This window comes from Aegilops tauschii, chromosome 7, assembly GCF_002575655.3.
Source record: "Aegilops tauschii subsp. strangulata cultivar AL8/78 chromosome 7, Aet v6.0, whole genome shotgun sequence".
Classification (NCBI taxonomy): domain Eukaryota; kingdom Viridiplantae; phylum Streptophyta; class Magnoliopsida; order Poales; family Poaceae; genus Aegilops; species Aegilops tauschii.
Window position 1 is genome coordinate 303,937,324 of NC_053041.3, and position 15,230 is coordinate 303,952,553.

At 49.3% G+C, this 15,230-nt stretch overlaps 1 protein-coding gene across 16 annotated transcripts; it reads left to right on the plus strand.

Moving 5' to 3' along the window:
- Positions 1-836: 836 nt before the first annotated feature.
- LOC141026507 (uncharacterized) lies at positions 837-14,972 on the plus strand. Of its 16 annotated transcripts, none has more exons than XM_073503178.1 (7): positions 840-1,101; positions 8,191-8,266; positions 8,609-8,694; positions 9,212-9,448; positions 9,584-10,862; positions 10,968-11,108; positions 11,801-14,972. In XM_073503178.1, exons 5-7 carry the CDS (start codon positions 10,791-10,793, stop codon positions 11,957-11,959), a joined length of 372 nt encoding a protein of 123 aa, XP_073359279.1. In that variant the 5' UTR covers positions 840-1,101; positions 8,191-8,266; positions 8,609-8,694; positions 9,212-9,448; positions 9,584-10,790; the 3' UTR covers positions 11,960-14,972. The 16 variants fall into 16 exon arrangements, 15 of the variants coding, with proteins under 15 accessions (XP_073359283.1, XP_073359282.1, XP_073359268.1 ...); XM_073503179.1 differs by having other exon boundaries at positions 841-1,101; positions 8,194-8,266; XM_073503177.1 differs by having other exon boundaries at positions 842-1,101; positions 8,191-8,224.
- The last annotated feature ends 258 nt before the right edge of the window (positions 14,973-15,230 follow it).

Genomic DNA, 15,230 nt, shown 5'->3' on the forward strand with positions numbered 1-15,230 from the left:
CTATCATCACTGTTACACTTGCTACAAAATTACTGCTATCACTGTTACTGTTACCGTTGCTACTGTTACTATTATCAAAACTATCAAACTACTTTGCTACTGATCACTTGCTGCAGATAATTAATTTCCAGGTGTGGTTGAGTTGACAACTCAGCTGCTAATACCTTCAAATATTTTTTGGCTCCCCTTGTGTCGAATCTATAAATTTGGGTTGAATACTCTACCCTCGAAAACTGTTGCGATTCTCTATACTTGTGGGTTATCAACCGCCTACACCGATGCAGACTGGGCGGGCTGCCCTGACACTCGTCGCTCCACCTCGGACTATTGTGTCTTCCTTGGACAATCACTCATATTATGGTCGTCCAAGCGGCAGCCTACGGTCTCTTGCTCCAGTGCTGAGGCCGAGTATCATGCGGTGGCCAACGTCGTCGCCGAGTGTTCGTGGCTTCGCCAGTTGCTCCAGGAGCTCTCTTGTCTTGTGGATCGTGCTACGGTGGTCTACTGCGACAACGTCTCGGCTGTCTACCTCTCCACCAACCCGGTACATCATCGTCGGACCAAACATATTGAGTTAGATATCCATTTTGTTCGGGAACAAGTGGCCTTTGGCCATATTCATGTTCTACACGTCCCTACTTCCCAACAATTTGCCGATAGTATGATCAAGGGCTTGCCTACGGCGTTGTTTGAGGAGTTCCGGTCCAGTCTTTGCGTCAGCAGCGGTGCCGCTTCAACTGCGGAGGGTGTTGAGTATATGTGCTGTGCATATATGTGTATTGAGCCCACCTCCTAGTTCATTATATAATTGAGCTCGTGACCCACCTCTTGTACGTCGTATATAAGTGCCTTTGCACCTGAAATACATCGTACTGTACATCTTAGTGGTTTTCACGGCTCAGACAGGTGTTCCTCTCTCCCCACCGCTCTCCTCTCCTCTCTAGCGACAACGGCGGCACCCGAGACGGCGACAGCGGCTGCACGCACCTGAGGGACCAACCGGAGGCGCGTGTAGCGAGCAGGAGGCGATGTAGGCAGTGCAATGATCCGACGCGAGCTGGGGGCGACAATGGCCTTCTCTGGTGTCGCTCTCCACCGACGGTGAGATCTCCCTCCTCCACGAATTTCTGAATTTCTAGGGTTAGGGTTCTTGGTTTTTGGGATTGAGGTAGAACAAGACAAATAAAGGAAAACAAACAGAAGAGAGGAATAGGTGATGTAGGTTGATGTTGGAGATTCAGATTGGCGCTCAGAGGTGGGATCAATTCAATGAGGAGGTGTATCATGGTGTAGGAGGAGAAGAAGGCCATGTGGATGGTGGACAGAAAGAGGAGGACCTCAAGGCTGCGGAGGAGGAATAACAGTAGAGTATCTTGTTAGATCCAGCCAAAGGCGATGACCTTGTTTCTACTCTGTTATAGATAAACTGCTCTTTTCTTTTCTTCCTGGGAGCTCCACCGTTTTGAATGAACTGGACTGTCACCTAGTAATGAGAAAAAACCATGTTTGGCCATTTTTAACTTAGAATGGAGTTGGGATGCTGCTACTGTGTCTGTATTACAATGATCATCCCATCATTGTGCATATGCTCTGTTGCACAAGGCACATAAGGAACTCAAAAAGGCTAAAGTAGAACAAAATGTGAAAAAACAAGCCTCGCAGCCAAGAATCATGCATGCCCCCAAAAGAAGCACAAAGCATTCATGCCCCAGTAACTGTCATCTTAATGCACAATGTCACCGGCTTGCTGATGGGGAATGTAATGTTTTGTTAGTTTTTGAGTTAGTCGAGGGCCGATCATACTCTCAACAGATCGAAATTTAAACCTTTCGATCAGCTAATCTTACTAAAGAACACAAATGTGTCTTTTTATAAACTTGAATTGTCCTGGTAAAAGTACGGATTTTCACTTTCACCTGCAGCTGTCTCTATGTGGAAGGCTTCTGATGTTTCTGTAGGCGCAGGCCTGAACAATAGTGAGACATTGTAGGCGGACCTGAATAATAGTGAGACATGGTAGTAACTAGCAAAAAGTGCAAGATGCACGGTCAGCTTTTTCTTTTTCGAATTTAGTGTACATTTGTTGCTCTTTGCCACCTGTTTGAAAGCACTGCATACACCTGCAGTACACTAAACTTTCTCAGGTTTGGTTCTCATATTTTCACACTATGCTTAAGGCAAACGATGGATGGCTGAACACCTATTTATTTGTAGTTTTTATCTGTTGATACACGCCGAAATGAACAGAACGATATAGCTAGGCGTGCTCCTATTTTACGTTGATGTAAAGAAGCGATGCAATCTACGTCGCCGGCAAGTTTGGAAAAATGTATTATTTGTACATGCTCCTATTTTATGTTGGCCCCAGATCTCTTAACTCGTCTCTTAAATTTCATACATCGGCTGGCGAATGTGGGCTGATTCTGAACAGTATGCTAATTTCCAAATGTGGTTTGATAGAGTACGCAGATCTCTCGATTACTAGCAACAATCTCTCTCAGGTATATGTTTAGAGGGGCGATTACAAGCAGCGGTACAAGAATTGGTAGCTAGGGTTCGTCGCGAGACAGAAAGGGGGAAGGGGAAAGGAGCCGAGCCGCCGTTCGCCTGATCCACTGGATGCCTCAGGCTGATCTCGATCCCTCCTCAAGTAGGCGCGTGGACGGGCTTCAGTTAACCCACGCCGGCCCGATGACGCGTGGATTGGGCTTCATGGGCCGGGCCGCTCGTGGAGCCGTGGTGACGTGGTCATCGGTGCTGACTTGCGGGCCTGCCTTGTCAGGGCCGTTGACATCCCCCTCTCCTTGAGTCGAGGCTTGTCCCCAAGCCTCAGCGAGCGGGAAGCGCTCCCTGAGACTCGCCTTGTCTTCCCAAGTTTCTCCGAGCACATCCGAATTGGACCAGCGGACGAGAATTTGCTCTCGCATCTTGCCCTTCTCTTGCCTCCATCTTGACTGAAGGACTGCCACAGGGACCGCGAGCTCGTCAGAACAATGAGGAAGATGAGGTTCAACAGCCATACCCGTGTTCAGGACGCGTCGAAGCAGCGAGACGTGGAAGACTGTATGGATTGTTGCTTGCGGAGGAAGTTGGAGCTTGTATGCGACTTTCGTTGATCTTGTCTATGATCGGAAACGGGCCATAGTACTTGTATGCCAACTTGTGGTTTGCTCTTGGCGCGACTGAAGTTTGGATGTATGGCTGCAGTTTCAGGTACACTTGATCACCCACCTCAAAGTTCGGAACGATTGTTTCTTATCTGCCTGGCTTTTCATCAGTTGCTTTGCCCTGTTCAGGTGTTGCTGCAACAGCTCCTGAACTGTATCTCTCTCCTCGATCCATGATTTGAGAGCTGAAACTGAACAAGTGTTTCCTGCTGTGATCCCCCAGTGCCGTGGTTCGTATCCAAACATTGCTTTGAAGGGTGTCATGCCTATAGCCGAGTGGTGAGAGTTGTTGTACCAGAATTGAGCCAACGAAATCCAGAAACTCCACCGTCTTGGGCACGCTTGAGTGAAGCATCTCAGAAAGGTTTCCACACACTAGTTAACTCGTTCCGTCTGACCGTCCGTTTGGGGGTGGTTGGCTGTGCTGAGTCTGAGTTGAGTGCTCGCGGCCTTGAATAGCTCCTGCCAGAAATGGCTTGTGAACACAGGGTCATGATCTGACACGATCGCTCCCGAAAGCCCATGCACTTTGTAGACTTGTTGGATGAAAAGTTGGGCCACTGAAGCTGCCATGTATGGATGCGCCAGGGGCAAGAAGTAGCTGAACTTGGTTCTCTTATCGACTATCACCAGCAGACAGTTGAACCGGCTCGATTGTGGAAGGCCATCCACGAAATCCATGGTGATCATGTCCCATGGTTTGGTTGGGATTGGCAAGGGCAATAAGAGTCCTGGTGAAGCCGCTCTATCCGGCTTAGGTTGCTGACACACCGAGCAGCACTGTACATGGTGTTTGATTTGAATCTTCATCTTGGGCCAAGCAAAAAGGCGTCGTATGCGTCTGTAAGTGACTGGGAATCCCGAATGACCACCTATCGGGCTGTCATGGAAGGCTTGAATGATACGTTGTTGTATATGTGTTCCTCCCCCGAGCCATATCCTCCCCCTGAATCTGATGATGCCTTGCTGCAGTGTGAATCGTCCTTTGGTATCGTTACGCACTGCTAGTTGTTCCAGAAGTTTCTGCGCGTGAGGATTGCTGTTGTAGCTGTTGATGATGTCTTTCAGCCAACTGGGTTGACGCGATGTGACCATGTGAAGTGTCTTTGCTTGGTTAGCTCGCGATAGAGCATCCGCGCTGTTGTTCTCAGTCCCCTTCTTGTACTTGATGCGGTACCTGAGCCCCAACAGTGTGGTGAAATCTTTTTGCTGCTACGGGGTGTTCAGTCGCTGCTCTTCTAGATGAGTGAGGCTCTTTTGATCCGTGTAGATGACAAATTCTGTGTGCTGCAAATACGGGTGCCATTGATCCACAGAAACTATGATTGCCAGGTACTCTTTCTCGTAGGTCGACAGCCCTTGGTATCGTGGACTAAGGGCTTTGCTAATGAAGGCTATGGGGTGCCCCTGTTGCTGCAGAATTGCCCCTATGCCACGGTCGCACGCATCGGTCTCAACTGTGAATGGTTGAGCAAAATTCGGCAAGGCCAGCATCGGCGCTGTGATGAGCTGCTGCTTCAGGACTTGAAAGGCAGTTTCTGTGATCGATGTCCAGAGAAATGGGACGCCCTTCTTCAGTAAGTTAAAGAGTGGCCGGGCAATCACTCCAAAGTTGCGCACGAAACGACGGTAGTATCCTGCGAGTCCCAAAAAACTCCGGACTCCCTTGACATCTTGTGGAGGGGACCAGTTGGCCACTTTTGCTATCTTGGTCGAGTTTGTTGCAATACCTTGCGCGCTGATGACGTGGCCCATGTAAGATATCCTGCTTTGTCCAAAAGCACACTTGCTGAGCTTCACTTTCCAGTGGTCTTTGCGAAGCAGTTCCAACACTTGTCTCACATGGCACTTGTGTTCTTCCAATGTGGCACTAAAAATCAAGATGTCGTCGAAGAAACAGAGGACACAAATGTGAATCACTGGCTTGAGAGTTGTAGTCAGTCCTTCAATGAATGTGGGAGGGCCCCCAGCTAGTCCAAAGGATAACACTTTGAACTCAAAATGGCCCTGGTGTGTTGAGAATGCTGTCTTGTGCTCTTCCCCGGGAGCGAGCCTGATCTGGTGATAGCCCGCGCGCAAATCCAACTTTGAGAACCATGCTGCTCCATGCAGTTCATTGAGGAGTTCTTCGATGACTGGGACTGGGAACTTGCCGACGACTGTGATGGCATTTAACTGCCTGTAATCAATACAGAGGCGCCAGGTCCCGTCTTTTTTCTTCACTAGGATGACTGGGGATGAAAATGGGCTGTTGCTACGCTGAATGACTCCTGATTTCAACAGTGGCTCGACCTGAGCTTCTATCTCTGTTTTCTGCTCTGGTTTGTATCGATACTGCCTGACGTTGACTGGTCACGCTCCTGGGATCAGAGGAATGCGATGATCGCACGCCCTCCTAGGTGGGAGCCCCGTTGGCTCTTCTAACACGTCTCGGAATTGGTCCAAAACTTCTTGAATGCAAGCTGGTGTTTGTTCCAAGTTCTCAGGCTGAGTTGCTACCACACAGAGGTGTATGACATGTGTGATAGATCCTTTGCTGCACAAGTTTTGCAGTTGCAGACTGTTGATGGTCTGGCAACTTGTCGAGGCTGCGTCGTGTCCCACGAGACGTAGCGGACCCGCTGGAGTAGGTATCTCAATGAAATGTGCGCGCCAGTCGACCCCATCGGGCTGTGTTCCTCTAGCCAATCCATGCCTAGGATGAGATCGCACGTGCCCAGGGCCAGCACCTTCAAGTCCGTATAGAACTCGTGCCCTTGAGCGTACCAGGCGCACTGTGTGGCTACCTCTGAACAGAGCAGCTCACCTCCATCTGCCACTCGCACACCGCTGGGTTTGGAGAGAGGTTGAACTCCTGAAAGTTGCTTTGCGAGCTGCTGGTTGATGAACGAATTGGAGCTGCCTGAATCCACTAACATGAGTACTTCGTGCCCTTGAAGCCAAGCTCTGAGCTGAAAAGCTTTGGTCGAAACCCCTCCTGTAACAGCAGAAACTGAGATGGCCATGGCTGTGTCTTGGAGCGCTTCGTCAGAACCCAGTTGTGTGTCGACGAAGCTGTCGAGGCCGAAGATGTCCAGTAGCTCTTCCACAACGTGCAGCTGAACGGTGGTGGGGCACACATGGTCGTGCCCCCACCTCTCGCCGCACTTGAAACATAGACCCCGGGCCCGTCGATAGTCCCAGAGTGACTTGAGCTTGGACGCGTTAGCGCGGGCGGCGTCTGTGCTGCGGTGATCCGCCGCTGGCGCCGCTGGTACCGAGCGCACCGGTGGGGGAGGAAGCGGCATGGGTGTGCCTCCTCGCTGAGGTGGCTCCGGTGGGCGTGGGAGGCTGCCGAACGCGCCCTCGGCCACCTCTTCTTGAAGCAGGGCGAGTGCGCACGCTGTATCCAGGTCCGGTGGTCGTTGCACGAGCACCACCGCCCGAATATCCCTCCTCAGTCCCTCGACAAAACGAGTCAAGAAATAGAAAGGATGGATCGTGTCAGAGTATGTGTCAGAGTATGATAACAAGTGATTGATGATCAATTCAAACTGCTCGATGTAATGTGCTATTGAAGATGTTTGGCGGACAGTATAAAACTGCCTGATCAGCGTCTGGTGCCGATCGCACCCAAAATGAGTGCAAAGTAATGAGGTAAACGCTTCCCAGTCGAAATCTGCGAGTCGCTTCTATATGGACTGCAGCCAAACAGCGGCTGACCCAGAGAAATTCAGAGCCGCCATGGGTACCCAAAATGAAGGTAAAATGCCAAACATCTGGAAGTACTGCTCACACATAGTTTTCCACAGATTCAGGTTGTCGCCCGTGAACTGTGGAAACACGATGGATGGGTGGGATTGACCCAACCCTGACAGTAGCTGACTCGCGTGTGCAAACGGGGATGGCGGGGTGGTAATTTCTGCTAGGGAGGAGGACGGACCTGTTGCCGGGGGTGGCGGCGGCGTCTGGAAGGACGCCGCCACGTTCCCCCGTGGTAAGTTGAAGACGCCGTGGCCATTGGGCCCTTGGAGGTCGTTGCCCGCGCCGCCACCGGCCCCCGTGAGGATGCCGGTCGTCGCAGAAGGGCCCTGTTTCGGATTCGCCCCCTGTGGTTCCTCGCTCGTCCTGGTCGACGGTGGCTGCGCCATCTGGAGCGCCGCCACCGCGTAGCCAAGACCGCCACCCGCTTCTCTAGATCTGGCGCCAGTTGACGAGATCGTCGATCTTGGCCGTGGAGGCTTGGATCTCCGTGATTGCCTTGTTCTGGGCCTTGAGGGTGTTGTCGAGCCAGTCGAGGAAGGCTTCGATCGCCGGATCCATGGCTACCAAGTGCGTCCGAGCTTGTCGAAGCCCTCTGGTCTCGATGATTTGCGCTAGTGGAGTGGTGGAGGAAGGATTGCTGGTCTCTGATACCAGATGATAGAGTACGCAGATCTCTCGATTACTAGCAACAATCTCTCTCAGGTATATGTTTAGAGGGGCGATTACAAGCAGCGGTACAAGAATTGGTAGCTAGGGTTCGTCGCGAGACAGAAGGGGGAAGGGGAAAGGAGCCGAGCCGTCGTTCGCCTGATCCACTGGATGCCTCAGGCTGATCTCGATCCCTCCTCAAGTAGGCGTGTGGACGGGCTTCAGTTAACCCACGCCGGCCCGATGGCGCGTGGATTGGGCTTCCTGGGCCGGGCCGCTCGTGGAGCCGTGGTGACGTGGTCATCGGTGCTGACTTGCGGGCCTGCCCTGTCAGGGCCGCTGACATGGTTGGTTGGAAACCTTATATTGGTGGACACCGACCCTCTCCCGGCCTTGGTTGGAAACCTTATGTTGGTGGACACTGACCCTGTCCCAGCCTTTCAATATTCACGGAAGCTGCAAATTGGAGTTAGATTTATTTCAGTTGCCCAGAGGTGGACACTGACCCTTTCCCAGCCTTTCAATACTCACGGAAGCTGCAAATTTTTCTGCTGTAGCAAGACTTTTTTGTCATCCTGGTTGTGCTCCAATTTACTCTTTCTATGAATTAATGTTATGTGCTCCTTCTCAGCAGGTTTACAGCATGTGGTAGTCTGCTTTTAAAGGTATTTAAGTTTTGATGCTACATAATACATATTCATGAGACGGTGCGTGGACAACTTTTAATCTTTATCTCTCTCATTTCATTCTTATCCAATTGTATCTCGCACAGTTTGGTACAAGACATGGTTTAGGTTGCATTGAAATTGTAGTTACAGAGCTTGGCCTCTCTGTCTTGTTTCTCTATTTACTTTCGATTCATACCTGTAGCTAGCATGTTCATCTGATTCTCGTGAATCTGGTACATCCAAACTTCGCTTGTGTTTTTTTTTCAGTTTAAGGTAGTAAAGCCTCAGTCTACCTTCAAGTGTGATATGTTCTTGTTTGTTGGTGGTCTTTACCTGTTTGTTGGTATGCTTCTCAGATCCAAAAATATTCTGTTTTTTCAGGTCTCCATTCAAGTGGATGATAACAAATGCATGAGGGATAGAGAGGAATGAGTTTTCTGGAACGCGTCTTCGTATCTTAGTGTATGGTGGGTACAAGTAATGTTTGATTCAAAATTTAGACCTTTTTACCAATAATCAGTAGCAAAATTTAGGATTGTTGAGAAGAGAGGTGAACCTAAAGGCTTCGGTACTACTCTTAGGATACTATGTTGCTTCCAGGCCATGGATAAGAATAGTTCAGTCGCTTGAGAGATTGTTGAACATATGAAATTGATGGAAATATCTGGGCACCCTCAAGTTAAGTTGCTACCAAAAGAGCCAGGCACGCCTCCTACTCATCATAAACTTACAACAACATCATTGTTTTTTAGTGTTTTTTTGTTCTGCCGTATGGATTTCTAAATGCATCATGTAACTTATTGGCATGCAGAAGGTAATATTACGTCCATCCATTTTGTTTTATAGAATGAAGACCGGTTCTTTCTTCATGACGTAATCTTACCTCGAGTGCTTTTGTTTTCTTACCTTGTAAAGGTGTGGACGTGGGAGACGGTTTAGGCCGTAATCTTACCTTGAGTGCTTTTGTTTTCTTAAATTGTAAAGGTGTGGACGTGGGAGATGGACTGGGGTGAAGAATAAGAATTCTTCACCCTAGGTGACGAATATATATATTGGAAGGAACAGAGTTGTATTCCGTTAAACTGATGCACTGGACATGTCACCAGCATACTTGTTCAGTACAAACAGTGGTAGATGGCCAACCCACACCTCACGGTTGCCATTTCCCTAACGGCGCGCCATGGACAGTAAGTTCATGAGCTACTCCATTACATGATCATGGTACGACCAATATTCAGAAGTTTTCAAAACTAACATAAACATGGCTTCTATTTCTCTAAATAGAACACCCAGCGGCGCTAGATCATAATCATTTGACGTAATAGCTTTCTTCATGACTGTTGAATCTGTCTCCAGAACCACCTGATGACACCCCATTACTGATGTGATTTGAACCGCATGGTGAAGAGCTCGAGCTTCAGCTTCAAGTGCACTTCCTGACTTCCTGAAGATGACCTTGTCCAGCCACAACTACAACACCTCGATCATTCCTGACGATGAAAGTCCCAGCCACCTGAAAGATGTAGTTCTGGAAAGGCCCCATTTGTGTTGATTTTTAGAAAATTATGCATTGGTCGAGACCATTGCCACTGCATCTTACTCTTTGGTGTTACTTTCTTTACTTGCATGTTGTTATACTGCAAAACATAAACTGTGATGGAGATCGTTATCTCTCCAGTTGTTCTTGTTTTTTTCTCCTCAGTTTGCTTTATTCCTTTCTGCCCAACAGATCCAGTGCAACAAGGTGAGCCTCTTATCTTCATTCAGATTGAAAATTTCCTGTAGGAGAGAGGGGCCACTTGGGCATCCAACAATTACCTCTCTTATATCCTCCATTTGTACATTTGTAGGCCTCTCCAGATTGGTTCAACCAATTTGCATTTACAAAGATGCGGCCTCCATCTTAATTTAATCTTAAGGGGGGGGGGGGGGGGGGGCATCTGGTATCAATATCCATGCCTCTCCATTTCACTTTCATCCTAAGTGGCAAACTATTGGTGCCCACTCTCCATAAAAAGTGCAGAATCTTGGTAGGCAGAGGGAGTGACCATAGTCTCTTCCATTCAAAACCATATGTGTTTCCCACTAGACTGGAATATTCACGCAGCCCTTTCATAGATTCATGCGCTTTAGAGTCTCGTGCTACTTTGTATGCAGATTTGACTTAGAAAAGTCTTTTCTTATCATAGTGCCATACTGGAGGTAATTGCAGAAAACCGCCACATTGAGGGCTTGGTTTGAAGGAAACACGAGTTTACAGTTTACGGCAAAACCCATGGATTCATTCTAATATTTTGCAAAAAAAAAAACACTAGTTGGTGGCTTTGACCATTTTGATGACGATTATGATAGGTGGGTCTCGCTTTTGCTGACGTGGCATGTGGCATACCGGTTCGCAGGTGATGCCGTTAGACAAAGACGGCTCGAGCCGTTTCAGTTAAAAACTGAACGAATCGACACATGGTCAAACCCCTTCTCGCTCTCTCCCTCTCCCCCCCGCCTCTCTCTCCCCCTCTCTCTCTCTCTGTTCTTCGCCACCGCTATCACCACGACCATTGACCCGATGCCCCACCGCGAAACCAATGATAGTTCCATCCAACACGGCTCCCCCTCCTCCTCCGACGGCATCATCAAGGTTAGTTTGCTACAACTAGGGTTAGGGTTTCTGATTTGGGGATTTTTACTAGGAGCTTGATCTGAATTGCTTCTTCCAATCTTTGGTTGTTGTTTGCTCGTATAGATCCCTGTTACCATGCATGATCCGGATTTCAACGACATTGACACAAATATGAGCATTTCGTGTGACCACGACCAACCGTGGAGAGGTGTGTTGCATTTGAAGGGATTCACGACGGGAGATTTTTTTTTCTTGGCTAGGAAGGTATGTTTCAGAACTGTGCTATTTCGAGCTCAATTCGATTTCTTAAGTTTGCTTCGAAATTTGCAAAGTGTGGTCATTGTTTAGTGAGTTGGTATCTGTATCGTACTGTGTATATGTGGCATGTGTGCAATCATGTGATAGCTAATTAATAGAGATTTGTACTTTGCTAATTATTTAGGTGCTTTGTGCCCACTATCAGTGGTTAGTTCTTTAGATAATATTTAATAAGCTCGCTCGCTGTGAATTGGTCATTGTTAATTGTTTATAGCTAATTGAGATTTCTATGCTAATTGTTTAGTGCTTTGTGCTGGCTACATTGGTCATAGTATTTTTGTTGAATGCGAGTGTCGATTTACTTAATATAATAAGCTGGCAATGAATAAAGATAATTGCAGTGGTCCTTTGCAGTGTTCTTTTGTCAATTAAACAAATTTAATTTTGTAGTGGTCCTTTTCTGTTGTTATTTTTTACCTAGTTTCAAAATAATTTCCATGGTCAGTAGATATCATGTAGGTTGGAAGTGAATATGGAAAATGTCGTGCTCCGTTAGTCATTTAGTATGTCAAAATATTTCTTATATCAAGTTTTAAAATAATTGCCATGGTCATTTGTAGAAAATGGTTGTTCTATTCTAGTTTAGTATAAGATATGAAGTCATTTAGCTTATTGTGTTGTTTTTTATATGTTTGCAGGAAGGAAGAAATTGTGGAGTAGTTCGGTGGATTGATTTAGAGTGGCTAGACTCAATGGAGAAGGCATTGCCCCAGTTATGGGATATATATGAGGAGAGCAAGAGAGATGGGACCAAGGACAATCTGGAGAGTTCATTTCTGGTTCACTCTCTGACCTAAGAGAAAATCAAACAAGAGGAGAACCATCAGAAGTTAGTTGCTGATGTCAACTACCTCTTGGATGCCCAAGAGCAGAGGGTACCAGAGTTCAATTATCAACATGTTAAGATGGACAATAAAGAGGAGAACATGGCTCAGCTGGACAATTTAGTGGGCAACTGGAAGGGAGAGCTGGCAAAGAAAGAGGAGAACAAGTTGGAGGAAAAGGTTGACATGCTTAAGCGTGTTCAATGTGTTCAAGCGCATGCCGGCGCGCAAAGCGCCCGGACCGCACGGCTTCACCGGCGGAGTTTCTGCGTGCTTGCTGGAGTATCATTCGGCACGACATTTGGAGTGTTTTCGAGCTGCTGTACACGCTACGCGGGCGCGGGTTTAGCAGGCTCAACCAAGCGCTGCTTACCCTGCTGCCCAAGCGCGCAGACGCTCAACAGCTCAGCGACTACCGGCCGATCTGCTTGATTCACATAGTGGCCAAGATCTTCGCGAAGGTCCTGTCGTTGCGACTCGCTCCCAAGCTCAACAACCTCGCCAGCCGCAACCAGAACGCGTTCATTGCTGGACGTAGTCTTCACGACAACTTCATCCTAGTCCGGCAATCCCTCAAGATGCTGCATCAACTTGGCGCGCCCAGGATCATGCTCAAACTCAACCTTACTCGTGCCTTCGACTCCATCTCCTGGCCCTTCCTCTTCGAGGTGCTGCGCCAGTATGGGTTTGGGGACCGATTCAGAGAGTGGCTGGCCATCCCGCTGTCCTCGGCGAGCACTCAGGTCATGCTCAACGGGCCCTCGGCCCGCCGATCTGGCATCGCCGCGGGCTGAGGCAAGGCGACTCCACCTCCACGCAGCTCTTCGTGTTGGCTGTGGACACACTTGGGAGGCTGATGCGTCATGCCCTCCAGTCCGGCATCCTCCAGCAGCTACACCCCCGTCGCGCCATTCCGGCGATCTCTCTCTACGCCGACGACGTGATGCTTTTCTGCCACGCCACTCTTGAGGAGATATCCGCTGTCAAAGGCATCCTGGACGTGTTCGGCATGGCATCAGGGCTATGGGTGAACTACTCCAAGAGCTCGGTCACGGTCATACACAGCGATGATTCTGCTGCGGGGCTGGTCGAACTGCTTGGGTGCCCTGTCGCGACCCTGCCGGTCACCTACCTGGGCATCCCGCTCACCACCCGCCGCCCCTCTGCGGCTCAGCTGCAACCCCTCGTCGACGCGGTGGCAGGCCGGCTCCCCTCGTGGAAGGCTTGGCTCATGAACAAGGCTGGACGGCTTGTGCTTGTCAAGTCGGTGCTCAACGCGATACCGATCCACCATCTGCTCGCGCTCGCGCCCTCAAAGAAAACCTTGAAGCAACTTGAGAAGATCCAGCGTGGGTTTCTATGGGCCGGCCGCGTGGATGCCCACGGTGGTCACTGCCACATGAACTGGCGCCGGGTCTGCCGACCGCTTGAGTATGGCGGGCTGGGCGTCCGGGACCTGGAGCGCACCAGGCTCTCGCTCTGGTTGCGCTGGCTATGGCTTGCGCGCACGGACACGGACAGAGCATGGTAGGGGCTGGACCTACAATTTACTTCGGAGGAGCGCGCTCTTTTACGCCTCCACGACCATGGCCCTCGGTGATGGAAGGACCGCACTTTTTTGGGAGGATCGCTGGCTTGGCGGTCAGGGCGTCCGCGAGCTCGCGCCCATGCTCTTTCAGTGCATCCCCAAGCAGCGCCGGAAGACGAGAACGGTGGCGGAGGCCATGACCAACAATCGCTGGGCACGTGACATCCAAGGTCTGTTCGGCCTTCCTGAGATCGGTCAGTACCTGAAGCTTTGGCACTTGGTGCAGTATGTCGAGCTGTCCAACGAGCCGGACAAGCTGCTTTGGAGCTGGACCACCAATGGCACATACACGGCCCAGTCATGCTACCGGGCAACATTCCAGGGAGCGATGGACTGCCACTCCTGGAAGCTCATTTGGAGGACCTGGGCACCACCTAGAGTGAAGTTTTTCATTGGCTGGCTTGCCAAGATCGCTGCTGGACCGTCGAGCGGCTCGTGCGCCGCGGCCTGCAGCACCACCCGCGGTGCCTGCTGTGTGACCAGGAACCGGAGACGATCAGGCACTTGGTGCTCACATGTCCATTCACCAGGCAGACATGGCACGAGGTCCTATCTTGGCTGCGCTTGCCGGCGCCGATGCCCGAGCACGACGATTCGCTTATGGACTAGTGGCTGCGCGCGAAGGAGTTCACACCGCCCACTCTACGCAAGACGCTGAAATCCGTGGCGCTCTTGGTGCCGTGGATGATCTGGAAGCATAGGAACGCGTGCGTTTTTGACCATGTTAGCCCCTCGCTCAATGAGCTTGTCGACACGATCAAGGACGAGGCCCGATGTTGGGCAATGGCCGGAGCTCAAGGGCTTAGGGTCGTTTTGCCATCATCTTGGGATGTCCACTGAGGCCCTGACGGCTGTGTAAACCTGCCTCCTAGGAGGATGTAAATTCCCTCTCTTTCCAATGCAATGAAACGCAAAAGCCATTTGGGTTTTCTTGAAAAAATGTGTTCAAGCCAATGTGATTAGGAACTTGAAGTTGAACCATTTGAAAGAGAAGGAAAGGTTGACAGAAGAGAGGAGGGTGTTGAAGTTTCACATTGCTGAGCTCCTTAAGGCTGGGGAAAAGAATAAAATAAAGCTTAAGGGGGTGAAGGCCATGTTAGTTGAATGAGGTGCTTTGAATTGTGACTTGGCATTGCTACCCTTTTGAAGGGTGTGGTTTGGCATTGTTGCAATCTAATTATTTATCTAGTACTTACGTTAGAATTTGTGAACTGTGGTGTTTAAGTGAATCTCTGAACTATGGTGTTGGATATAGTAACTATGTTAGTTTAATTTGAAGTTTTGAAACTTTTTGAATATGTTTATGTAGTGTGATGTTCTATGTGATGTGATGTTGCACTACAGATAATCTGATGATGTATGTGAATGTGTTCAACTATGGCTAATTTTATGATGTTGTATTGTGAATGTGATGTCACACTATGGCTAATTTGATGATGTTGAATGGTGAATGTGATGAATTACTATGGTGTAAAGGAAAGGGTCAATTCTAGTTATAAGTTGACAATGTTTACTAGTTTAGGATTTAGTGGCTCCATCGATGTTGAGGCACCCTGAGTCAATGGTTCTAGGGTTTAGTGGTTGGTTCTGTCGATGTCGAGGCACCCTGTCAGTGGTTCTAGGGTTTAGTGGTCCCATCGACGTCGAGGCACCCTG